Source organism: Beta vulgaris, chromosome 7 (genome assembly GCF_026745355.1).
Source record: "Beta vulgaris subsp. vulgaris cultivar EL10 chromosome 7, EL10.2, whole genome shotgun sequence".
In the NCBI taxonomy this organism is placed as follows: domain Eukaryota; kingdom Viridiplantae; phylum Streptophyta; class Magnoliopsida; order Caryophyllales; family Amaranthaceae; genus Beta; species Beta vulgaris.
The window spans coordinates 17320030-17347816 of record NC_079208.1 but is presented as its reverse complement, the minus strand read 5'-3'; the positions used below and the strand labels follow the sequence as shown (position 1 = coordinate 17347816).

Genomic DNA, 27787 nt, shown 5'->3' with positions numbered 1-27787 from the left:
TGTTCAATGCCTTTTTTGTCTCTAATAATAATACAACACACATGTAGTAAAATGTCGATAAATGTCATTTCCCACAAACAAATGGTAATAACATTTTAACAATCAGTTTATTGTTATCAAACACATTTTTAAAAAAAGTTGTCAGATCAACAATCAAATCTGTTGAACAAAAAGTTAAAACTCTAATAACGAACACTAAACTTTAACAGCTAAACTTTAAACTCTATTGGTCAAACATGACCTAAATCGCGTCTACATCATTACTCTTTAGGCTCCTACTTTAATACAAGTTCCTCTACCTATCATGATATGGATTGTTAATACTTTTTCTCATTAGAAATTGGAAATATCTTGTGACATTTTTTTTGAAACACCTTCTAACTTCTAACAACTTTGTCTCGTCTACAACTTATTCTTCCAGCAGCCAGATGATAATTTCAGGCTTCAGCACAAGTTTGATGAATTCAAATGTCTAAGCATCGTGCAATATTGACACTTTGACACATTTGTTGGTCCCCTTAATTACAATATTATGTCCAATAATGATTAATAGAATTGCAGGAAACTTCTTATTTTCTTCTTAAGATTACAAACAAAAAAAATAATATTCATACCACACAGGCCGCATTTTGATTCCTCTCGTTACTACTCACTTCCTAGCTGTCCCACTTCCCCAAAACTCTCTCACCGTCTAAACCACGACTTCATTAATTATTTTTCTTAGGGAAACTTCATCAATTAATTAATCCTTATTCATTTGAGTAAATAAATAAATACATCAACCTTTAATGCGTTACTTGCATTGCCCCCCTCTTCTTTCTATCTCATTAACCACCTTTGGACTCTTGTCCATTTTTGATGATAACTTCCTCTTTTTTTCACACCATTTTTATCCACTTAAAAAGCTACAATTTGAACTTTTTTGCCCATTTGGGCTGTTTATAATTATACCCATTTCAAAAAAAATATACCCTTTTGCATATAAAGAAATACCCATTTCAAAATTGCAAGTTTTTTTTTTGAACTGTAAAAAACAAACTCCAAGTTGTAGATTCAGGAACTTTAATTTCGAGAAAGAAAAAAAAAAGCCATGAATCAGCTTGATTTCTTCAAGAAATTCAACAGATTAAACCCACTTGAACTGTCAGTAACAATAGTGGGTTTTTTGGTTCTGACTTTGTGTCTTCTATGCTCTCTTTTCTACTTTGATAATGGAGTTGGAAATGGTGGTGGATTCAGGTCACGTGGTGGAGTGACGTGGTGGTTTGGAGTAACTGCTGGTGAAAATGAGCATTTGGGATTTTCTTCAAAGATTAATGAAGATTGTGATTATTTTGATGGAAAATGGGTTTGGGATGAAAGTTACCCTCTTTATGATTCCAAAGATTGTTTATTTGTTGATGGTGGTTTTAGGTGTTCTGAGAATGGTAGACCTGATAATTCATATACTAAGTGGAGATGGCAACCAAATTCATGCAATATGCCCAGGTTTACTTCATTTTTCTTGTGTTTACCTTCTTTGACTTATTTCTTCTCTTTTATATTGTTCATTGCATTGGTCACGGAAATGAATTCCTATAACGATTCCCCAAATCATTTTGGCTTTATTGTTGTTTGTTTTGAGGGAAGATGTTTGAGTTGTTCAACTTCTTTAATTTCACAGATTTTACATTTGAAGTTACATAGACTATTCATGTGTATGTTTTTAATCTGTCATAATTTGGGCATTGTTCTATCTAATGTGTGTGTGTGTGTTTCTTTTTCCTTTCTGAAGATGTTTGAATTGTTTCAACTTCTCTAATTTAAGAGGAGATATTACTTGTATTATGGAATGTATGTGAATTTACAACATAATGTATCATGTATTGTGTATTTTCTTTCTGTGTCATGTTACTGGGCATTGTAGTACCTGATTTGCGTTTCTTTGTCTGACAGAATTAACTATACATTTTTTATTGCAACTTTTTCATTAATTCTATTGTATGATAGGGGTTATGATTTTAAATAGTTGTTCCTATTATGCTGGTTAGGTTAGTTTGATGTTTTAAGGTATCAGCGAGTTCAGCAGGTCAACTCCTTGGAGGCTGTCCTAGAATGTGTTTTGAATCTGTCTGTTTCGCCATATGCACCTTCAGCATTAAAATAGGGGGAAATTAGGCTCCGTTTCTTTCCGCATAAGGTGCTCTTAGTCTTTGGTAATTGTTTAACAAAGCTATTAGTATTAGTTTAGATGATCTAGAAGTTTATAATATAGACTCAATCTCCGGCTACTATGTTATGAACGACTGAATACATATTTGGATTCCTAACATCTCTTTTCGTTTGTTGACAGATTTAATGCAAAGGTGATGTTAGAAAAGCTTAGGAACAAGAGGCTTGTATTTGTTGGCGACTCAATCGGAAGAAATCAATGGGAATCCCTCTTGTGTATGCTTTCTTCTGCAGTTTCTAATAAGTCTTCAATCTATGAAGTAAATGGAAACCCAATTACGAAGCACATGGGCTCTTTGGTGTTTATGTTTCGGGATTTTAATTGCACTATTGAATACTACAGAGCTCCATTCTTAGTGGTGCAAGGCAGGCCTCCTCCTGGTTCCCCACCAAATGTGAGGTACACCCTCAAACTGGATCAGCTGGATTGGAGCTCTAGCAAATGGAAAGATGCTGATGTACTAATTTTTAATGCTGGGCATTGGTGGACTTATGATAAAACAATTAGGAGGTAAATACAATGTTCGTTTATCATTCAAGTAAATGCTAGGGAATATGTATCTCTCTTTAATTCTATATTTTGCCAGGCTAAGGGATACTTCCCGTTTATTGAACTCCCCCAATTCCCTTTTCCTCAAAGGAATGTAATTTGTTCAATGAGTGATTTGGGGTTCAAATTTTTTTACCACAATCATACTTTTGTGTATATAATTTGTTCAATGATAGCTTCAGAGATGGTAATAATTTGTAGTAAGATAATTAATTTTTAGTGTAATCCTGTAAAAAATATCTTCATACATTTTCGTTACTAGTTTAGCGCTCAACACCACATCCCCAAGCGGTAATGGATGTTAATGTTGCTTTAGGGAAGAAAAAATATATATATATATATATATTTTTTTTGGGGGGGGGGGGGGTGAAGTAGCATTACTATGGTTATTGACATGAGCATTGTTTTACAAATTCACACAAAAACTACATTACTATTACTACCATTTATTAGCGCCTACCAAATAGGTTGTTAGGGTTTCAAAACAGCAAAAAAAGAGAACATGTTTTAGGACTGAAGTGGAGTATCTGAACTTTGAAGTCATGGCATCACTATATGATTGAATACTCCCATACTGGAGAAGTATTTAACATTGAATATAGACTGGTAGCTGATTTAAAATGGAACTTCTTAAATCCCGAGTCAATTTTAAGTTGTACAGATACAGGTTTGAGGATTGACCTTTCCCTTTCTTACTTCAAATTAACCTGTGTTGATAGCATGCTTGACAATTTTGTGATCTATTAGTACCATTGAAGTTAGAATGTTACCTTAGGTCTCATGGACTTGTAATCTGTTATATATTGAAATTATATACTCCAGTGTTTGTAATCCCTGCAAAGGTCCCAATTTGCATTGTCTTGTCTTATGTTTGTTCTCTGGGCTGCTTCTTTCATCCTCACTCGATCTCATCTATTTGATGACATCTTCTTCCCAGTTATAAGGCAAAGATAAGAGCAATTATTAGTTTTAGAATCGAGTTGGGCAAAATAAAGATTTTTCTTGTATGATCATAGTCTTTTTCTTTTCATTCAAATTATTATTTGTATGGATGAACCCGATTGCTGAATTTAATAAGTTCAATTGAAAGGAAAAAGTGTTGTGTAATAAAAGAACTTTTCACTCTTAAAAAAATGGATCCGGTCCTAACTTCAAAAATAAAGAAGCAAAATTGTTTTTTTTACATTCTATTCGATTGTGGCCGTTGAAACAAATAACATTTCATTTAGATAAAGTTCCATTGGATAGTCATTATTATTTTATCGTTCGATAAGTTTACTCAAAGGTTTTGCAAAAACTTGGTTGATTCAGAATCACGATATGTATAGATTTCATAGAGGATTTCAGTTTGACTGCCATCATTTTATCTTAGATTATATTTGTTTTTCCGGAAGTTGCTATCTTAATAATTTTCTCCTTGTTATGTAACTTCTTAACATTTGAATTCATAACTCTTCAGTGGCTGTTACTTCGAAGAAGGAAATGCAATAAAGTCGAATATGACTGTTGAAACTGCTTTCAGGCGCTCAATAGAGACTCTAGCCAGTTGGGTAGATAGTCAAGTAAATGTGAGCAAGACAAGTGTCTTCTTTCGGTCCTATGCTCCTGTGCATTTCAGGTTTGACTTTGCTGATAACTTACTCCTTTTTCATTTCTTTTTGAATAGTTTAAACCACCTCCGGTCTCTAATATTTGTTCCAGTTTGGGTTTTGCACTACTCCCAACAACAATTTGACCAAATATTTTACTCACATATAAAAAAATGTTAATGTGTAAAATGTTATTGGATTTGTCTCAATTTTTTTCTTAAAGTACAACTTTTTATAATTGTATTAATAGATAGCTAAAGTCATGATAGTCAAAGTTGTGTATTGGAAATGTGAAAGTCAAACTAGAACAACTTTTAGAGAGCATAGGGACTATGATGCTAGCGAGTATCCATAGACCTGTTATTCTAGATCTTGTTAGGATATAGGTGAAGAATATTTTTAGTATTCATTGTGGAGTTGATGTGGCCTAGTCAATTATGAATTGCGGGCAAACAATAGTGTGCATGGTTTGACTTTGATTTGGGGACTGAACGAGTCAAAACATAAAGTTACTCCTTTCCCTTCCCCTGAGTGGATTATCATGACAGGCACTTGGAAAAATTATGTTGTCCTTTTGGGCTTGAATTGGGTCACTTCTTATGTGATCGATTAATATGAAAACATTGTATAACAAACGACGGCATCAACCTCTATAAAAGTATCTTTTTTGTTTTACACCCTTTTATTCTTGCATATGTATTTATTTTTGTGGAGAAGGCGTGAAGCTTATGCTTATATATGAAGGTTTCATAGTTTGCAGAAGGTGGTAGTCGAGTTAGCTTAACATCCTAGGCCATGGTTAATATGTCCAGGATAAAAGGGTGATAAAAAATAAAAAGAAGTTTTTTTTTGGATGAGGATTATGGCTAGCAAAACACTATCGATACTTGGATTGCTACTTAAAATCATAGTTCACTGCTACATACTCAGTGACCTTACTAGCTATTTGAAATGCTCTAGAGCTAGTCTTGAAATGGCTTTTTGTCCCTTCTCTGTATGTCATCAAGTTTATGTCACTAGGAGGATAATTTGAAGAATTAATATTTGGTAACACAGATGTGACAGAATTATCAAGAACTTGAAATGGCCGGCAGAACCGTTGTGGTTTATTTGGAGTATAGGTTGTACATTATGGGTGGATTCTTAAATGCTGTGTCATTTTGATGGGTCCTCCCTGTGTCGTTTCAATGATTGTTGTTAATGTGTGGTTTACGTGGCATGTTTTTATCTTGTCCTTATTGGCCTTGTATCAGCCTTGCATCAGCTGTATATGTTCCTAATTAGCCATATCAATTAGTACACAATGGTGCTTCACAACTAGGGAAGCGAGCTGGAAACTGACCTGAACCATCCAAAAGATTATTGGTCAATACTCAATATTACTAGTAGCATTTGGTTTGCTTTTCAGGTTGTATTAGTGATTGGAAAGCAGATTGCCTGAGTTGACATTCATTCTTGGTTTGGCTAGAAAAAATGAACTTATGATCCTTTTTACTAAATTCAGCTCTGTTTTTGTGGTTTTAGCTAACCTCTTCTGTTCACAAAACAATACAGACTTTGAAATTTTGTGGAAATAAATGTAGTGTATGCTCTTTTCTTTTTGAAAAGTTGAGATAATAGCTAATAAGTTTAGATCAGAGTCTATAAGGGCTAACAAGTCTATAATTTTAGGCTTTCCAGGTAAACATTTAGTCAAAGTATCACAACTCCATATATAGAGATGGAAAGGAGAAAGTGAATGTGAAATATGGCAGGCCATATTAGTTCTCTTTGATTTCTGGCCTCATATTTTGGTATCCTGTGTGAGAAATGCTCCAAAAGTATCAGATGTTGAAAGTGGATCCAAAGAGTATATCTACACAGAATATTATTGAAGTGGAGAAAAGAAGGTAGGGAACTATAAGTTTGTCTGCTGCGAGCAATTGTAAATGGGAAAAATGGAATAAAGGGAAGAGGAGGAAAGCAAGAGGGAAGGATGGTAGCTGTTTAGTAGAATCCCTTTGAAAATAAATTTATGAACTTCCTTTCTTCAGAAAATAGTGCAATATCCCCAATCCTTCTTTACTCTCTTCTAGTGGGAACCCATTGGTTTCCTTGTCTAAAGTCACCTGAGAATATCGACTTAGGTTTTTCCTAAGTCAGGTGAGGCGAAGAGGTAGCAAATAACAGTATCACATCAGTCATCACAATCTAGCCAAGGGGGATGGAATAAGGATCTAATCGAGCCGCTGGTTGCCCTAAAAGGAAGCTTAGCTGGTTTTCCGTGAAAGAAAGGTTATTATCAGGCTAACGTTTAAAAAGATGCTTGTCAGAGTATCTTATGAGTATAGTTATATGAATATATCAAGGGTACAGCAAAATTTAATTTTTACCTTAACCTTTATGTTTTACTTGGGTTGGCAATGAGTTGAATTCTACTGGATGTTGCATGATTTGCCTGTTTGCTGGGTGATGGATTAAAAATGCGGAGGAGAAGAAATTACACGAGCAACTCATGGGTTACATCTTGGTTAGTGAGGCAGATCCTATGCTTTAGGATTAGGATTTTGGTATTGCAATCAATAATATTGCATAACGATGAAATCATAATGTCACCCTATAAGTCACTCATATCAATCATTCTTCTCGGTTCACATTAGGTAATATATATTCTTCGAGACCTAATTATTCAATTTCCTTTTTAACTTTCTCATTTGGGTCATCTTCAAAACTCGACATCTATTAATATCTCAATTATTCAAAAATTTGATTCTTCAAATCAAATATTGGTGTTGGACATGTCCAAATCGCCGTGACCTGTATTCCTTTCGACCTTATTGTGGATTTCTTTGATTTGACTTTTTTGTCTCTTTGTTGGTCAGCATACATTCATCTCGGCAAACACATATTTACCAAAGAACAACATTCATTTTCTTAACATGATTTTTCTTGAAAGTCGAATGTTGCAATTTGTGTATAGCAAGTTGGATGAACAACAAAATGGAGATTTGATCTTATCCTTGTTTATAGGTAGAGATGGCAATAGGTCAAACTTAAGTTGGATGAAATTGTATGTGATTAATAGTTGGATCCCGAATTCGAGCTCATTTAAGTCCACCAATGGAGTCACAAATTTTCAAGTCCCATTTAAAATCGTATTATATCTTTCAAGTTCAAATTGATTTGATCCAATAGGGTACATTTTTTGGAAGTGAGAGAGTGGGGGGAATGGGGGTAGAACAAAAGTATCAAAATATTAGTTGGACCATTTCCAAAATAGAGGTGTTCAAACTGTGCTGAGGCAGACGGAAAAGAAAAGTGTTTGAACTAATTTGATATAGAGTATCTTTTTATCACCATGAAAGAGTACACCTTTAGGCAATGATTACTTTAGAGATCAACCGGCAATGACGTCATGAGCTATGAAACTTGGGTATTTCCCTTTGGCAAATGGCAATGGTACGATATGGGATACGAGTGCAGTACGAGTATCAGATTTCTTGTTCTAGTTTTTCCTAACTAATTTTTAGCTTTATTCCTTTTCTTCATCTAACTTGAATTTTACAATTTTTGTATTCTTTTGAAGAAGTCGAAAATTTCCTCCTTTTGATATATATAATGAAGTATATTTGAAATGAAGTACTTCTATATTATATAATACTTTTTTTACTGTATGTTCTATATTTCTAAGTTGACGTACCCTGTACCTGTTTTAAGTCCATACCTGTTTAAAAAGATCAGATAACCAACCAAACAACTCTCCAAAAAGTTAAAAAAAGGGATTGGGGCAAACAAAAAGGGGCAGAAAAGAAATTGGGAGGTTGGGGGTGAGGAGAATAGTGGCAAGTGGAAACTATAAACTGCTAATATAATTACAATTTCAGATTAAATAGAATTCACAATGCACAAGGAGGAGCTAGCACACAATGCCTAAAAGCCTAGATTCAGATAAAATACAAGATGATTCCCCTACTGCTTTAGATACTAAAGTGGCATGATTTTCATCAGGGAACATGTCCTGAACAAGCTCCATTTGGATCAAATATTCCCTAATAAACCCTTGAAATATATGATAAAAATCCCTTTTAAGTTTTTCCTTTTATATCCACTTTTTTCTTGTTCTTTTCTTCTTCCCTCTTCATTTTTTTTTAATTGGCAATAGTCAACTTGCACTATGTAAACCTGTTACACGTCCAACATATTATAGCCACTATATACTGAAGTTCCACCATATAATCAATTAGTAACATGCTGATTAAGTCACTTGGGTGGAATTGCATGTTTTCATTTTAAAATGGAAATATGCAATGTGTTTATGTATGCCACTTATTTAAACTATTTCACATCATATTTTTCAATTTACAAGTTTTAATTGGGGTTAAAAGTTCCTGCATTGAACTATTAACAAGTGAGAGTACACACCTGTCTCACTAGGTAAATATGTACTACTATAGGCACCGAGGATACTAGTAATGACTTGCATCACATTTCCAACTTTCATCAAGGATATTTGGTACTGCTTATATAATTTTCAAACCTGATTCGATTGTGCGTTTCGGACAATTGCTTAGAGCTAGTATCTTGTTTAGGCACCGAGGAATCTAGGATACTAGTAATAAATTGCATGTTTTCATTTTTAATGTGGAAATATGCAATCTGTTTATGTATGCCCACTTATTTAAACTATTTCCCATCATATATTTCAATTTACAAGTTCTAATTGGGATTAAAAGTTCCTGCATTGAACTATTAACAAGTGAGAGTACACACCTGTCTCACTAGGTAAATATGTACTACTTTAGGCACTAAGGATACTAGTAATGACTTGCATCACATTTCCAACTTCCTTCAAGGATATTTGGTAGTGCTTGTATAATTTTCAAACCTGATTATATTGCTCGTTTCGGACAAGTGTTTAGAGCTAGTATCTTGTTTATGAGTTGGGTGTATATGCTTTCTATGTCAAATCCAGAGGTCCATACTCCATAGTAACTTCCACTCTGGCACCATAGCTAGCTATCTGAGCTTAGCTCTTTTCTCCTAATCTAGAAATTAAGTTTAATATGCATGTTCTGAAAAAGAAAACAGTGTGTTGTACATCCCTTATAGGACCCTTCTAAACCCAGCCAAGTGGGGGCCTTAAGCAGTAAATTTATTGTTCCATATGTTCTCCACGTCATCCTGCCTCTGTATTTGTTTGGCTCTCAGTTGCCTTAATCCTCAAATTTGTTCTGGTGAGCTAGATATCTGATAGTGATTTTCTGTTCTCTATGTATAGAGAATTGGAAAGCTTAATATTATTAACTTGTGTCATAATTTATACAAAGTTATGACAAGATAGCTATTGTTTGTTATGCTAACCAAAAGATAAGTTACATGTGAATAATTACAGAGTTTTTAACAAGATAATAGTAGATGACTTATCTTTATTACAACATAACAGAAGATGGCTTTGTCATCTCTATCACTATGTTTTGTTGTGTCATTTGAGTGTCCTGATATAAATTTTGTCTTTTTAAAGTGTATCTTGTAGTTATAGCTTCCATCAACTTTTGGAAGCAATAAAGAATGTTTACTAACGAGGCAAATTTCTTCCACAGTGGAGGCGATTGGAAAACTGGTGGGTCTTGTCATTTAGAAACACTGCCTGACTTAACAGCTCCCAACTTGCCCTATACTTGGGGCCATTTCAATACTTTGAACGATGCTCTGTCAGATCATGCAAATGGATCTCATGTGACTAAAGTGAACTTGTTAAATGTGACCTATTTGACATTACAGAGAAGAGATGGACATTCATCACTTTACTATCTGGGTCCAAAACCAGCTCCTATTCACCGGCAAGATTGTAGTCACTGGTGCTTGCCTGGTGTTCCTGATACATGGAACGAACTTCTATATGCTGTCTTCCTCAAGCAGCAGTCAGGTCGCTCAACGAATTTTACTGTAGAACTTCAAGCCAAAGACTTGATGTGAAAACCTTCGTGGTTGAGGTAGTTATCTTAGAGGGATTTATTTGTTGGTTCTATAAGCAGCTTGCTTTTACTTGGAAACTACACACTTTCTTCTGATGAAGTCTTCCGGCTTTCACGTTACTCGGAGTGTTGTCGCATGTGTAGCAGAGTGATGTATCACTTAGCGCAGCTTGATTCTTTTTCTGATGGAAGTTTGCTTTGTTTTTGGATCTTTGGAAATATGCTGGTTATTTGGGTTGTTTGTAGATGAATACAGTATGGTATGACCATCAAAAGCCAGTACTCCGTTACTCGCAAAGTCGTGGGACTTGTTTGTGTGCCAGTAAATAGGGGGTTGCCATGTTATTGGAGTAATGTGAGGAGGAATTCTTACTACTCACAAAAGGTTAAGTTTGCTTAAGAGAAGCAAAGAAGTGTTGGGTTGGATATCAAATATCTCTAGAATGGAGTCGAGGGAGGCAAGAATTACTTACTGAGTTTTGGTAAATATGTAGTAGATAGTAAATTGTAATTTTTTTCAGCATATTGAATTGTTCTGAAGATACATTTTTTGTCTTTATAGAGTTTTTATAATATAGATATACATGTATGAAACAGCTGAAAAGTCAATAGCAATTATTTTCACTCCATTGCTGAACACTAAAATCTACATGGTTTTTCCTGGTGACATAGTTGGACAGCCCTGGGCTAGCACTCCTGATCTCACCAGTTTCGCTTCTTTTCCCTAGTTTTTTCAATTAATGTTTTCTTCAAGAGTTAAAAACACTTGAAGGTATAGTTGTATTTTACTTATATGTATAGTTAAGGACACAAGCTTTCAAAAGTGCTTATGTCCTTAACGATACATATAAGTAAATATAGAAGTGCTTCAAGTGTTTTTAACTCCTGAAAAAAACATTAATGTGGTCATCTTTTAAAAATGATCATGGGTGTTATGGACGGGGTCACAATGAATGTGAGCCACACCTTATTTTTCATTTTGTTTTGTTTTCAAATATTTTAGGGAAAATTTCTCATGTATCCTTGAGTTTTAACGTAATTCTTAAATTACCCCTCATGTTTGGGGAATTTCTCAAATACCTTTGAACTTGACTGTGTGCTCTAAATACCCTTATTATTGATGTGTCAAATCATTAGAATTTGATTAATTTTATTTTATTGAAGCGGTGGGACCTAGAGATGAGTATTCCTACATATTCTTGCGGAATCAGACCATTCGTAGTTCAAGATCTAATTTCTTTATATATATTATATATATATATTATATATATTATATATATATATATATATATATATATATATATATATATATTTTGTGCCCTAACTTTTGCCTAGGTCGCCCTTTCGAGTTTTCAACCTAGGCTCCGTTTGGTAGGGCGTAAAACGTTTTCCCGGAAAACTGTTTTCCTCTATTTTCAGTTTTACATTGTTTGGTTGGCAAGAGAGTGTAAAATCATTTTCCTTTGGGGTAAAATTACACTCCCAATGATGGAAAACCATTTTCCTTTCAAAATGAAGGGAAAACTATTTTCCTTATCTCTCTTGTACACTCCTCTCACTACCTCCTTACTTTCCCTTTCATTTCATCATTTTTCTTACATCGAACCAAACAACGGAAAACCAATTTTGGAATTGTGTTTTCCATTGTAAATTGCTTTCCATGAAAATCATTTTACACTGAAAATGTTTTACGCCCTACCAAACGGAACCCTAGTGGGCTTGGACATACCTTGAATAAGGAGTTACGGTTGATGAAAGGTTAAAGGCTTTAGGTTTGATGAAGATTTAATTGGATGGGCTAAGGTAGGTTCATGAATTTGAATTATGTAGGCTAAGGTTTTGACGGGTTGAAGGATTTGAATGAGGGGTAAAACTTGTGTGCAAGCCCTAACGTGACTTTTTATTTCTTTTTTGCATTTGCCTTTTTCTTTTAGCACTCTTTTCTTTTTGTCTTGTGCGTTTTCTTTTGCTTTTGTCTTCTTCTTTTTTCGCACTTTGAATTTTTTTACTTTATCTTTTTACTTTTGCCTGGCATTGATGTTTTTTTTTTTAATATATAGTAAGGCTTACAAGCAAGTTTGGTTTAGGGTATTGGAAGGCTTGAAGGATATTTATGAAGTTTTGAATTGAAAGACTATTTGGCTAATGGAGATGATGGTTTAAAGTATTTTTGCTTTTTCTTGGTTGTATGTGGATGGCCTATGAAGGTTAATGAAAGGGAGAAGGGAACAACTTCTGATCCAAAGTATGTCCTCTGTTTTTTATCATTATTTTATATTTTAGATCTCCTTTTATTATTATTAGTCAAATTCATTAGGTGATTTAAGTTTCATCATTGAATTAGAAGCATAAATAAAATGATGGAAGGCCAATGAAAATGTAATTATTTTATTAATTAGAAATAAACAAAACAAGGCTTAGTAGAAATAAAAAAAACCTAAAGGACATAGACTTGACAAGAAGGGAAATGAAAGAGCTAGGGGAGGGATTCTCCGACTCAACCTAGAAAACTAGCGTTAAATGAACATGCACCAGCATTATTTAGGCACTTCCCAAGGGGTTGTCGCTAATCCCGACTTTTCCTGCAAGGCAAAACTAGTAATCTATCGTCTTCAACCATATCTTGTAGATGATGCTTCAAAGTCCAACATTGTGATGTCGTATGCTCGTTCCCTTGATGGTACTTGCAGTAGGCATTAGGATTCCGTTTATTGGACCTTTTCTCAGAAGGAGGGTCCGGAGTAAGGCCGATAGGCTGAAGCACTCCTTTTGCATGAAGCCTAGTGAAGGCTTCTTCTAGATTCATGCCCAATGGAGTGAATGACCTTTGAGGTCCTTGATAACCTCTCTTGTTAGTCAGTGAGTTGATGTCGTTGCTTTTAGAGGTAGAAGCGCTGTTATTACTCCTCTTGAAAGAGTTGTTGTTGTAGGACTCCTTTTTCTTGTTGGCCTGTACCTCTTCTTCAATCAGCAGACCTACCTAATAGAGCTTCATGAAAGACTCTATGGGTTGGTAATTGATATGATCCACATACTTAGGCTGCAGGTTACGAATCACCAGTCGGACTTGATCCTCCTGAGATGGCCTATTAGTCATTTGTGCAGCTTTTTCTTTCCAACTGTTAAGGAAGGTGATGAAATCTTCATTGAAATTCTGTTTAGTAAATTCCAACTCACGAAGGCCAATGGAAGCTCAATATTATATATGTATTGTTTATGGAACTCTTCTCTAATATAGCCCCAGTCATTCAGCTTAGCTTTGTTCAGTGATCTGAATCATTTGGATGGATGTGCATCCAAGCTAAAAGGAAAAACATAAGCAAATAGCTCCTTGCTCATTCCCTTGAGAGCCATAGATATGGAGAAAGCTCTCAAGTGGTCCTCCAGGTCTTTAACTCCCTTGAATTTTGGAAGGTCACCCGATGTTACCCTTTTAGGGAGTTTTTCTGTCAATTCAGAATCAATAATGTCATGGCCATGAGCCTGACCCTCGAGCGCATGGATTGGCTGAATTAATTGCTCGAGTTTCTCAAACCTAAGTTTTGTCTTGGTCTTATCAGGAGGTGGTGGTGGTGGTGGCGGAGGAGAGTCAACTTGCGCTTGTTCTTCAGTCAATTTCTCTCTCAGTGCCTTAATCTCTTTGTCTTGTTCCACAAGACGAGAGTTCATCAGTTGAAGCTGGCACTGAGTTGTTCGTTAGCGTCTTCCATTTCAGATGATGATTCAGACGAGTCAAAGGATTTGTCTGATAATGTGAGAATGCGTTTGACGAGTCTGGGAGTAGGTTGACGTTGTATCCTCTCTGTCGGGCGTTCCCAAGTTATAATCTCACGATCCATGCTGAACAGAAATCGAATGAACCTCGTAAATTTTAAGAAATGATGCTTTCTAAATGAGACATAGAAATAGGGGATGGAGGGATAGAGAGATGGGAACGGAGATGGGAAATGAGAAATGAAAATGAGAGATGGCAAATGAGGATGAAAGTGGACACGCATGCTAATGGGAATGAAAATGAAAAATGAGTAGAAATGGCAATGATTATGGTTATGAAGGCGACATGGGCCTAACTATGCGCAAATGCAGACGTGGACTGGACTGGACTCAAAAGGGTTGCTTATGCTAGCTTTGCTAGACTTAGGAAGGAATTGGCTTCGCCAGATTTAATGATTTTGGGCCATTATGGACTTATGGTAGACTAGTTTTGTTGTAGCCTAAAAATCAAGACTACCAAGATGACACGTGGCTTCATCCTAGCCTTACATGTGGCGCAAGCTTATGAAGGTAAAGTACATGGGTCAGAAAATTATGTGGGCTAAAGTACACTTTTCTGAGGAAAAAGATGTACTAAAACCACTCTTGTGGCCCAAGCCTGTACTTAGGACCAGCTAAAGCATCTCATACTCCTGCATAAAGGTGAGGTGTGATGACTAATCAATACCTGCCACGTGTCACCATTTTATTGCTTAGCCAATCAGATGCTCTCAAATTAGGATGACATCAAGGTATAACAGTCATTTCAAACAGTATAAATAGTCCTTGAAATCAGGGGAAAGGTACGTTTTTCAGAGGATAATACTGTTATTCTGCCACACATTCTCTCTCTCTCTCTCTTTACTTTCTCTCTCTAAAAGTTCCTTCATATCCCTGAAATATGACTTAAGCATCGGAGGGGGAAATACCACCCAAACCTCCAAGGTGGTCCCTTTTTTGCAGGTTGCTGATCGGAGTTCAGTATCGGGATTCGAGTCCAATCATTGTTGCACGAGTCTCCAAATTAAGAACCTGAAGTTGGGAGTTGTTGTATTTAAGTACTGGTTTCATACTACGTAACATTTGGCACCGTCTGTAGGAAGACGCAACAATGACTGATTGTCACTCATCAAACATTGCTAGGAATAGAAGTTTCAGAATTCAAGTAGAGGATATAGTGGATGACGGGATGCCACCCCGAGGACGGGACAGGCACCATGCCGCCGTTCATCTTGACGGAAGAAGTGGGACCCCTGTCATCCAGGAGAATCTTGATCGTCCAGGGCTGGTCATCTGGAGACTGTCTTAAATGACTTCCCGACCAGGATGGCCGCTGTTATGGAAGAGCAAATTAAGAACAACATGCTGTTCTTTCAGATAAGCCCAGGAGGAGAGGCTGCTAAGCCGCTCAAGGGAAAGTCCCAAGAAGGTCGTCCAGGAACCAGCTGGCCACCTCGGCCAGAGCTATGTAGGCCACCTTCTAAGGGAAAACAGCCAGCTGTTAATGAGCCAAGGAGGAAGATGGACTGGAAGCTAGTAGTCCGTCCAGGAGATAACATTCCTTCCACTGGTCGTATGATGGAGACAGATGCTAGGGAGTATCTGGAGGCCAAGAGGGCTGCTGCGTTTCAGCGCTCAGCCTCAGGTTCTACTCCTTACATGAAGGACCCGTCTTTGAGAGTTCCATCTAAGACAGCAGGAAGAAGTCATGGACCTTCGGCTATTCAGCCAAGGCAAGAAAAAACAGTGGTTCAACCTATGGTGTACAGGCGTCAGGCCGTCACCAATACCTCTTCAAACCCAGTATTGAAGGAGCACCACCGGGAGCACATACCCACTGAGGGACATGCGGGGGCACTCCAGATTAATTGGCTGACTCACTTTTCGGTCAGAATTATGGAGTCTCCTCCTTTCCCGAAGGTTAAGCTCCCGACGATCGAGCATTTTGATGGTACTACAGATCCAGACAATCATTTGTCAGCCTACAAACACCAGATGTACGTCCAGGGTGTTGATGACGCTACATGGTGTAAGAACTTTCCGGCCACATTGAAGAGAGTGGCGCAGAAGTGGTTCAACAATTTACCTCCTAACTCGGTAAATAATTTCACTGAGCTTCGTATCTTGTTCACCAGCCATTTTGTGGCAAATCGTCAAGAACAGAAGACAAGTATGCATTTAGGAAAGGTAGTTCAAGGGTCTAGAGAAGCCTTAAGGAGTTATGTGAAACGGTTCAATTTGGAAGCATTGCAGATCCAGGATCTGAATGCTGGAGTGGCGTTTGACGCCTTCATCCGAGGTCTAAGACCTGGCAGCTTTATGTTTGATTTAGTGAAGAAGAAGATAACAACCTTAACAGAAGCTCTGAAGGAAGCCAAAGCATTCATCCATGCCACGAAAGTTTGTGCAGAAGCCAAACAGCCGGAGGCGAAGAAAACTGAAGAGGCAATCCAGCCAAAAAAGAGTCTTCCCAAGAAAGCTGAAACTTGGGCGATCACTACGATGACCACCTCGTCCAGGAGGAGCAGGAGATGTGAGCCGGCAGCCTCAAGTTGAGCACATAGAGTTCAACAAAGATCAGTATTCCATTGTTATGGAAATCAAAGATCATCATGAATTGAAAGCGCCGGCAGAGATGAAAACACCCTACATAAATAGGGACAAAAGTAAGTACTGTCATTTCCACAAAGATTGTGGTCATGAGACGAATGAGTGCAAGCATCTCAAGAGAGCATTGGAGGATTTGGCCCGAAAGGGAAAAATGAACTCTTATCTACCCTCGTCAGGAAGGAAATTCCAGAAAAAAGATAATCGTCAAGGAAGAAGGAAAGATGACGAAAGTAACGATGAAGACGTGGTAATGGTAATTTCGGGGGGATTCGCAGCCGGAGGTCCAACAACTCACGGCCATAAAAATTATCTGAGGGAACTCAGCTAGGTGATGCTCACCAATCAGGCTGAGGCTGATCCTTTCCCCAAGATTGTGGTCAGTGAGCAGGATCGAGGAAAAATAAGAACACCTAATGACGACCCGCTGGTGGTGGAAATGAAGATTGCTAATCTCAGAGTAAGACGGATCCTGATTGATACAGGAAGTTCTACCGACATCATCAGTGCGGATTGTCTTTCAAGATTAAAGTTTGATGAAAATGATTTGGTTCCTGTTAATCATCCTATCATTGGTTTCGGCGGAGGGGTAATTCATCCTATGGGGACCGTTACCCTACCCGTCAGAGTTAGAGACAAAGAAGCTGCAAGAACACTCTTCGTGAAGTTCCTAGTAGTACGAGACCTGACATCATATAATGTCATCCTCGGACGACCTACCTTAAATCATATCAAAGCTGTCATTGTGACTCATCTGATGCTCATGAAATTTGAGTGTGATAGTGGGAAAATTGGGTCGTTGTATGGAGACCAGCAGGCGGCAAGAGAATGTTATCTTACTACATTGAAACCATCATCATGGAAGGAGAGATCAGAGCGGCCAAAGGCCATGGTAGATGAGCCGGCCGAGAAACTGAAAGGCCATATAAGTGAGTTGAAGCATGAGGTAGAGAAGGCATAGGCAAAGCCCCTCCAAGAGGGCAAGCCGTCCATGCTCTTACCTAGCAAGAAAAGGAGATGCTTAGCTATCAAAGAAGAGAAGAATTCATCTGATGAAGTTATGGCCATCATGGGCTTGGGACTAGAGCGTCTAGAGCCAGTAGAGAGCCCAATAGAAATCTGTTTAAACCCAGAGCGTCTGGAGAGGACATTGAAGATTGGGTCCGTCCTAAGTTTTGAAACTAAGGACGCCTTGGTTGCGTTGCTACGAGAGTTTAAAGATGTTTTTGCTTATACAGTGGAAGAAATGCCGGAAATTGATCCCGAAGTGGCAGTACATAAGTTGAACATTGAGTCGGGGAAGAAGCCAGTCCGGCAAAATAAAAGGCATCTAGGGCCGGCCAGAAACCAAGCAGTTGATAAGGAGGTTCAGAAGCTGCTCCAATCCAAATTCATCCGCGAAACCTATTACCCGAATTGGGTGGCCAATGTAGTAATGGTTCCCAAGCCGAATGGTACTTGGTGGATGTGTGTTGATTACACAGATTTGAACAAGGCTTGTCCTAAGGACAGCTTCCCGCTGCTAAGATTGATCGGCTGGTTGACTCCATAGCAGGGCATGCACTGCTTAGTTTCATGGACGCCTACTCAGGCTTTCACCAAATTCCTAAGTGGCCAGATGATCAGGATAAAACCTCTTTCAAGACTGAAAAAGGGCTATATGGCTAGCTTCGGATGCCCTTCGGCCTGAGGAATGCACCGGCCACATTTCAGAGGCTCATCAATACTGTCTTTCAGCCGCAGCTAGGGAAAAATATGGAGGCTTATATTGACGATATGATCATCAAAAGCCGAGAGGAAAATGATCACTTGGAAGATTTAAGAGAAACCTTCATCACCTTGAGAAAGTACAAGCTAAAGCTCAATGCGCAGAAATGCGTATTCGGCGTAGTGGTTGGGAAGTTTCTGGGGTTTTTGGTCGATCAACGAGGGATTGAGGCCAACCCTGACAAAATTCAAGCAATTCTGAATATGACCTCTCCGTGCAGGATCAAGGAGGTCCAGCGTTTGAGGGGATGTTTGGCCGCTCTTGGACGGTTTTTATCAAAATCAGGCGACAATTGTCATCTCTTATTTGCGACCATAAAAAAAAAATGCAAAGTTCGAATGGACAGAGGAAGTTGAGAAAGCACTTCAGCAGGTTAAAGACCATCTTCGGCAGTTACCAAGGCTAATTAGCCCAGCCGAAGGGGAAAAGCTGTATGTTTACCTGGTCGTGTCCCGATTCGCGGTAAGTGCTGTTCTCCTAGCTGAGAGAGATTCAGTACAAATACCCATTTATTTTGTTAGCCATGTGCTAAAGGACGCAAAAGGCAGGTATTCGTCAATAATGAAGTTCAGCCTGGCGGCTGCTAATGGCCAGCCGAAAGTTGAGACCCTATTTCCTTGCTCACAGTATTCTAGTCTATACTGACTAACCGTTAAGGCAAGTGTTGCATAAGATGGACGCATCCGGACGAATGTTGAAGTGGGCCGTAGAGCTCAATATGTTTGATCTGATGTTCGAGCCCAGAAAAGCAATTAAGGGGCAAGCTTTGGTGGACTTTATTGTAGAGCTCACCCGGCCTACAGTAGAAAACGTCCAGGACCCAGCAAAGGGAAAGAGGCATTGGACTCTAATGGTGGACGGATCATCCACTGCTCATGGATGTGGAGCCGGGATCATTTTTCAGTCACCAGAAGGGGACAAGTTTGAGTATGCTATGAAGTTCCAATTACAGGCTTCAAATAATGAAGCAGAGTATGAAGCCCTCTTAGCCGGCATCAGAATTTGCAAGGCGGCAAGAGCTCTGGAAATTGAAGCAAAAACTGATTCCTTGCTGATGGTCAGCCAAGTGAATGATGACTCTGAATGCAAGGAGGCGTCTATGAGCAAGTATATGAGCCTGATAAAAGAGGAGGTTAAGTCTTTGAAACGATTCGTCTTGGATCAAGTACCAAGATCTGAAAACGATCAAGCTGATGCCCTCTCCAAGCTAGCCAGTTCGGCTGAGAGAGATGTGCCTAGAACAGTGTTCTGGGAGGTCAAGGCGGCCAAGAGCATTGCTGCCAAGGAAATCTTGTTTCTTAGCCGAGAAGATGAATGGATGAGCCCTATTATTGAATATAAGAAGACATGCCGGTTGCCCCTTGATCCCCTAGAAGCTAAGTATGTGAAAGCTAGGGACAAATGGTTCGAGTTGTGGAATAAAACTCTGTACAAGAAATCCTTCAACCGGCCACTTCTCAAGTGTATCAGTAGGAAGGACGGGTTGGAGGTTCTGAAAGAGCTGCATGAGGGCGCCTGTGCTTCCCACATTAGAGGAAGGGCGTTAGGAGAAAAAGCGCATGGCTAGAGAATTTAACAAAAGAGTAGCAAGGCGGCCATTGAAGCAGGGGGATCTCGTCCTGAGAAAGATGGAAGCAGTAGGTCGAGCTAAGGAGCTAGGAAAGCTCAGTCCTAACTAGGAGCGACCCTACAAAATCGTCAAAGTAGTTCAGAATGGCACCTTTCGTCTGGAAGACATGGACGGTCGTTCCATTCCTAGGACGTGGAATTCTGACACTTTGAAAAAATACTTTGTTTAAGATAACTTGAAAGTGTAATCTTCTCTTAGTGCCTTGCAATGAAAAAAAGTAGAAATGTATACATGTACCTTGACTATCCGTCAAGCAAAATTCATATAATACAGTTCTACTTCCCTCCTATGACTGTCTCTCTGTTTGATTTATTTGTTTAAGTTAAAAATACATACTATCGTCCAAAGCTGACTAATAAAACAGAGCAGCAAGTAAAAACACCTTCTATTAGGAGATCGGCCAACATGTTATCATCCTTATAAGGATAAGTACATGGAATCGGCCAGCGGTTTGTTTACTTAAAGAGTTAAACATATCCTAAACAAGGTCGGCTGGAATTAGGACGCCTTAGTAAAAGGTATCCTACTTTTCGTCCAAAAGCCATACTTCGAAATAACAACCTTAGTAAAAGAACAAGTTATTTCACAATTTAACGAAGATGGACGGGTTACAATAACCTTCATAAAACGTCCAAGTTATTGAGTAAATTATGGTCTTTCTCCTTCTTGAAACAAAGAAAGGTCGCTAAGACCTCTTCGTCCAAGAAGGGGGGCATATAGGGACCTAATTTATTGCAAATAACTAAGTCTTTGTCCAAAAACGAAGGATAGCCAAAATTCAGGCCGAACAAGTTATTAACTTAGTTTTGAAACATAAGTATTAAACTTAGGCGTCTGATAAACGTCTAGAAATATTCGGCCAATAAGAGCCATTGATCAGATAAACGTCTTGAAATATGTTTTGAGCCATTGGATCAGATTAAATATGTTAAGACGAGTTGCTTTCGTACTTAGGCATAAATGTTTGATCAAAAACAAGACGTCCATTGCATAAAAGTATAAAGCATTGGAAATGGAAAAAGATAACTCTTTTATAGATAAAAGAAAAGATTACAAACTAATCTAAAAATTACAAAAGTAAGAAATTGAAAAAAAACTACAAGTACAAGAGGCCTGCGGCCAAGATGGAGAATGGGAAAGTTAAGCGTCTGGAGGAGTGTTGTTCTCTTTATCCTGGGCTTCAACTTCGTCTTCCTCTTCATCTTCTGAAGACTCCTGGAAGACGGGGGGTTCCTCTCCTTTAATATTAGCCTTGTGCAGGCTCTCTTGAAATTCTAGCTGGCGAACATACCTAGGGATGTCGTCCTCTTCGGCCAGCATTTCAAAGGCCTGCACGGCCCAGGTTTTCGAAGTTTCAATCACTTCGTTCATAGCCTCCTTGGCCGCCTCCTCAGTAGCCGAAAGTTCCATCTTCAGCACATGGCTCTTCCCTCGGAGATAGCGGTTCTCTCTTCTGAGTGTCGCCACGGCCAGCAAGGCCACATTCCTCTCGTCCTGGAGAGCGCCCTTCTCGTCCAAAAGACTGGTCAGCCGGAGGAGATAATTTTTGATTTGGGACTCCATCTCGGTCGATCTCTTTTCCCAGGCCACCTTCGACTGCTGATGCAGTAACTCCTGCTTTGCCATGGAATACTGGGCATGGTTGGCAGCTTTCGTAACGTCAGCAGCGAGTTTTTTTTTTTTCTATTCTCTTTCCTCAGCTGCCTTGCCCAGTCCTCAGTAATAAAGCTGCGAGCAAAGAGCTGTCAAAGGGAAGACGAAACGTGTTAGGGCGGTTGCAAAATTGAAAAAATATATCTAAGTTTGGAAATCAAACGTCCAGGAAAAAGAATTACCTCTGTAGCCAGTTGAGACATGTAGCCAACATGTCCTGATGAGGCTCCCATCAAACCCTTGATGTAAGGTTTAGGGAAGCATTTGAAAAGCTCCTGCTTGAGCTTCTCACGGCCGGCCGATGTCATCCTCGAAAAAGCAGCCGAGGACTCATCGTCCGAAAGAGTGGGAGAGCTGGCTGGAGCTTCTTCAGCTATGCCCTTTCCCTTATCTGAAAGAGGTGACTCGTCAGTATTTTTGACGGGTATAATCACGGTATGACGGTTGGAGGGACTCATTGGCCGCCTGCCAACGCGCAAGGTTCTAACTATGTTTGAGTAATAAGACTCACCAGAAGAACGGGAGGCCGTCCTATATGCCTTCGGCATCTGGCCTACCAGATTGTCGACTGGCCCAGTATAAGCCGATCCGTCTAAGGCAGCGTCCGGCTGAGCAGGCTTAGCTTCAGACCTGTCCAGTTGAGCAACCGCCTCTGGTTGCTCCGATTGAAGAGGAGGAGTTTGGTCGATAGGGCCGGCATAAGGAATCATGGCCCTCTAATCTGTAGCCGGAGGCTCATCCTCAGCTGGGATAGAAATCACCACCTTAGGAGCCGGCCGGGAGGGTTTCTTCTTCTTGGCCGTGAAGCCTTTGGATTTTTTGGGTGGTGGTGCCTCACCAGTCGTGGCTGGTCTTTTCTTGGAGGCCGCCTTCTCCGCCAACGCCTTGGACGTTGGGGCATTTTTCTGAAAAAGTTAGAAAAAATATTAGACGAAAAGCAAAAATCAGAAGAGAAAGGAAGACGTCCAAGACTGGCTCTAGACGTCTTGCTCTGCAAAGAGGAAGCTCATCCGGAAGAAAAATCAGGACGTTCTGTCCTTCAAAGAAGGAGTCCGTCCAGAAATTTTGGACGTTCTGTCCTTCGAAGAAGGAGCTCGTCCAGAAGTGTCATTCAGGACGTTCTGTCCATTAAAAGCTAAAGCGTCCGGAATCAACCTTGGACGTTCAGCCCCATAGAGAGGGAACTCGTCCAGGGTCAATTCAGGGCGTTTTGCTCCTCAAAGAAGAGACTCGTCCAGAAAAAAAAAGTTTTTACCAGAGTATCTGTCCTCTTTTCAGCACCAGTCTTGCTAAACTCCTTCCAGAGGGAGTCTGTGAATCTCCTTTCCAAGATCTTCTATGTTTCGCCTTGGCCGAGTCTGCATAAGAAAAAGAGACATGGTTAGGATCACGAATATAGGACGAGGGCATTTACTTAGAAATTATTATAAGGTATACCTCTATCCTCGGCCCGCCGCAAGCCGGCCGCGACCAGGAAATCATCATTGTAAAACATCTCCTTGAACGGGATCCAGTTGGACGGACCCCTGAAGGAGACGTCGTTGATGGAATACTCCGAGATTTTGAAGTATTCCACCAACTGCTCAGCTGAGCTGTTTTCCAGCTCCAGGAAGGACGCTGTTCGTCCAGCATTGGTAGCAGCCCGGCTAGTGTAGCAGTATCGTCTGGCCACCACCTCGTTAGGAGCTTGGACAAACAGGAACTCAGCTTTCCAAGCATGCATCTTGGATTCTTGTCCCAAGACGTCATGAAGCCTTGACGATTACAAACACTGAACCAGGCCCCATCTACAGTTTTGGGAACCTTGGAGACATAGTGTATTTGGGAAAAGGCAGCCATGGACGGATCAACGCCCTTAAATTAGCAGACGGCTAAGAAGGTTAAAATGTTTTGCCATGAATTTGGGGCAAGTTGGTTAAGTCCTATGTTATAGTAATAAAGGAGGCGGCTGATGAAGGGGTACAATGGAAATCGCATCCCGGCATCTAAAGCCAGCCGATAAACGGCGAAATGGCCAGCAGGAGCACTAAGTATAGTGTCCTCCCGGCCAGGAAGAACAAACCGATACCCCGGCATGGGTATGGCAGAAGAAAGATGTTCAAGGTGAGGACCTACTCGTCCTAGCCAGCCGCTTTCGGCTAGGATGTATTTAGGGTCAGATAAGGGGCCAAGACGGCACCTTATTTCGGAGGAAGTTGTGGACGGCTCGTCTGAGTCGCTTGCCGGGTTAGAAGTGGTTTCAGCTTCGTTCGACTCATTTGAGGCCGTCCTTGGCTTGGACGGGCTGGGGTCTGGAGAGCCCCAAACATCGGATTCCTCCTGGACGAGTTCAGGAGAAGGATTTGGGTAGGCAGGACGAGCGCTTTGGACTTCTCGCTCTCAATCAGCGGGAATCCGTCCAGTAGATGCCTTTATTTCTGAGCTGGAGGCCGACAGGTTAACTCCTCGTCTGATACGAGATGTTTGCTTGACGCGCGCCAGATTACCCTGCACACGTAAAGACTGGGTCGTCTGACTTTGCCGTCCATGCCTAAAGAAAAAGAATGCATGTCCGGCCGGGATAGGTCCAACTCTAGAAGATGCCGAGGAAGACAGGCCCTATGTTCTAGGGTTAGTACCAACCCCTGAGCGGCCGGGATTGTTCGATAAAGAGGACGAATCCCTTTTCTTAAAATATGCGTGAAAATACAAAGGAAATAAATTAGGAAATACCTGTAGAGAAAGTTCGAACGTATGTCAAGGACGAATCGAAACTTCGGACGAACGGAGTAGCAGTATGCAAGAGCTTGGAGGGGAGTAATTTCTCTCTCTAAAAAAGCTCAGTAAAAATTGCGGAGTCTCTCTCTAGAAAATTTCTCAGCGATGTTAAAATGATTTCAGAAATGACAAAATCACATATTTATAAAGGGGTGAAAGTGACCCCCTCATCTGGTAAAAGTAACCGTTGCTCTTAAGGGTTGACCTGTGGAGACCGGCAAAATGACGCCTCTTTTTTGAAAAAGAGAAGGGCAGTTCCAGGTCGGTTAAAAGAGGAAATCAACCGTCTTGGCGCCTAAATGATGGTAACTTCCTCTTTTAAGGGGCAAATGTTGTAGCCTAAAAATCAAGGGCTACCAAGATGACACGTGGCTTCATCCTAGCCTTACATGTGGCGCAAGCTTATGAAGGAAAAGTACATGGGTCAGAAAATTATGTGGGCTAAAGTACACTTTTCTGAGGAAAAAGATGTACTAAAACCACTCTTATGGCCCAAACCTGTACTTAGGCCCAGCTAAAGCATCTTGTACTCCTGCATAAAGGTGAGGTGTGATGACCAATCAATACCTGCCACATGTCACCATTTTATTGCTTAGCCAATCAGATGCTCTCAAATTAGGGTGACATCAAGGTACAACAGTCATTTCGAACAGTATAAATAGTCCTTGAAATCAGGGGAAAGGTATGTTTTTCAGAGGATAGTACTGTTATTCTGCCACAAATTCTCTCTCTCTCTCTCTCTCTCTCTCTTTTCTCTCTTTAAAAGTTCCTTCATATCCCTGATATCTGACTTAAGCATCGGAGGGGAAAATACCACCCAAACCTCCAGGGTGGTCCCTTTTTTGCAGGTTGCTGATCAGAGTTCAGTATCGGGATTCGAGTCCAATCATTGTTGCACGAGTCTCCAAATTAAGAACCTGAAGTTGGGAATTGTTATATTAAATTACTGGTTTCATACTACGTAACAAGTTTCGTTAAACTCGAGGATGTCAACTGGTATAGATGTAAGGTAGGAGTAGCTTCGTTAAACTCCGAGGGTGCCTTTATGGTCTTTGAGATGACCACCTTCGCTAGGTCAAGGTGCCGTTATGGACTTAAAGGGATGACTAGCTTCGCTAGGTCAAGGTGCCATTATGGACTTAAACGGTACCGTTATGGACTTACAGGGATGACTAGCTTTGATAGGTCGAGGTGTCGTTATGGACTTAAAGGGTGCCGTTATGGTCTTAAAAGGTGCCGTTATGGACTTACAAGGATGACTAGTTTCGCTAAGTCAAGGTGCCGTTATGGACTTAAAGGGTGCCATTATGGACTTACAGGATGCCGTTATGGACTTAAAGGGTGCTAGTTTCGTTAGACTTAATGGTTCAGACTTCATCCTATATGGTTTGGAATCGGACTTGATTAGACTTAGAAAATGAGTTGAGCCTTATATGGACCTAATTATAGACTTAGTCCTATATTAGTTTGAAGTTAGACTTAAAAGTGCACATGGGTTTGACATTGGATTGTACTAGAGCTTGATTAGACTTGGACAGGGCTTGACGTAGACTAGGTTTAACACATAGATGCAAATGGGCCTAGATTTTGACATGGATTAGACTTATATGAGCCTAAGATGGAGTCTAATCTTACCGGAGCTAAAATGAATGTATATACTCAAATTTAGATGGACCTAATATGGATGCAAAATGGACTCTAATGCATATGGGCCTAAAATGAATGCAAAGTAGACTCTAATGTACGTAGATGGGCCTAAAATAAATGCAAGTGAACTGGATTGGGTTGATTGAATTGAATTAAAGGTGTTTAGAATGGGCTTCGAATTTTTCGAAATTTGTTTTTGAAAAGAACTTCTTGTTTTTATCTTTTATTTAGGAAAAGAAGATGGATTAATTTTGAAAAAAAATATTTTTGCAAATGTCGTGTATGACGATGATTAGTAAATACTTTAAAAACAAAAGTAAAGTAGGAGGAGGTGTAGGATTGATCTTGAAAAATGTAAGTTATTTTAAATTGACTGAATGTGGTAAGGTAAGATTGGCTAGAATTGATGGGAATTGTACTACCCCGAACCTTAACCTCGTTTTATTAATTACAAATTATGTTTATTAGCCTAATTACATCCCAAATTTTTCCAAAATAATCATGGCTAATATTATTTTCTAAAGTAAACATATTTACCTTAGTATCAAAACAAAGTGTATTTATTATAATAAATGATTTTTTTTACAATATAATTTATGACTTTAATGGTTAGATAAAAGTCAAAAAATTAAAACACTTGAAAATAGCAAAGTTTGACATTTTGACATCCAAAGAAAATAGGAAAGAAACAGGAAGGAAGGAAGTAAATTCAACACCCAACTCCATGACACACACCCGACCACCACCTCCCCTTACTCCCTCTTTGTTCCCTACTCTAACCTCCCCTATGTGAACCACCATTCATCATCTTTCCACCTCCCTTTTGTTTGATTAAATTCAATTATAAGAAGTCATGCACTAGGCTTCATAAATCACAAGTTCAACAACACAAAAATCACAAAATCCCTCTCTTCTCGGCACCACCACAGTGCGCACCACTTTCTGCACGCCACCACCCTCTAACCGACGGAACCACGTCAGCCCCTCGCCGCCCACCCACACCGCATCTACAGCTCGTCGTCACTGTTCTCCCTCTCCTCTTTCCTTCGCTCACTCATCTGCTTTGTTCGCTCGTTGTTGCTGCTTCTGCTTTCCGTCGCTGCCGGAACTCCGAAGAACGATGGCCGACGTTGGTAGATTTCCGTCGCCGACCTCCTGTGCCGTCGCCTGCGCTGCTCGTCGGAGTTCGCCCGATGTCCCCCGCCCTGCCTTGTTCGTCCCTGCTCCAAGTGAGCAGAGGTATAACACCTCCTTCCTTTTCATTTTCCCTCTAAAATTCTAGTTTCAAGTTTATAATGCAAGCCCAATTACTACCTATTGATAATTAATCTAAGTTGGGCCTAAAAACTGCTTTAAATTAGTCAAAGAAACTCAATTCAATTGTTGCATGTGTATTAGTTGGGCTCAAATATGATTTTCTTATAATGTTAGTTAAGCTACTTATTAATTAATGGGCTAATGGAGTTAAACTAAAACTGATTTGCCTAATTAAACTACCTAGTTTAATTTATTCCTTAACTTGTTGGGCTAATAAAAGACTAAATTGATTTAATTAGTTTTAATTAAGATACTTAGTTAAACTCTTTTAATTGGGTTATTTTATTCCTATGATTAAGTTATGCTATACTAAATATTTTTAGTATAGGAATGGTTATAAATGTTTTTATG

General features: G+C 39.5%; 1 protein-coding gene across 1 annotated transcript; it reads left to right on the top strand.

Annotated features, from left to right (window-relative positions):
• The first annotated feature begins 662 nt into the window (after positions 1-662).
• Positions 663-10933, top strand: LOC104898843 (protein trichome birefringence-like 11). The gene is made up of 4 exons (XM_010685953.4): positions 663-1488; positions 2333-2722; positions 4221-4379; positions 9930-10933. The coding sequence occupies exons 1-4, from the start codon at positions 1091-1093 to the stop codon at positions 10303-10305; spliced, it is 1323 nt and encodes a 440-aa protein (XP_010684255.1). The 5' UTR covers positions 663-1090; the 3' UTR covers positions 10306-10933.
• Positions 10934-27787: the final 16854 nt, after the last annotated feature.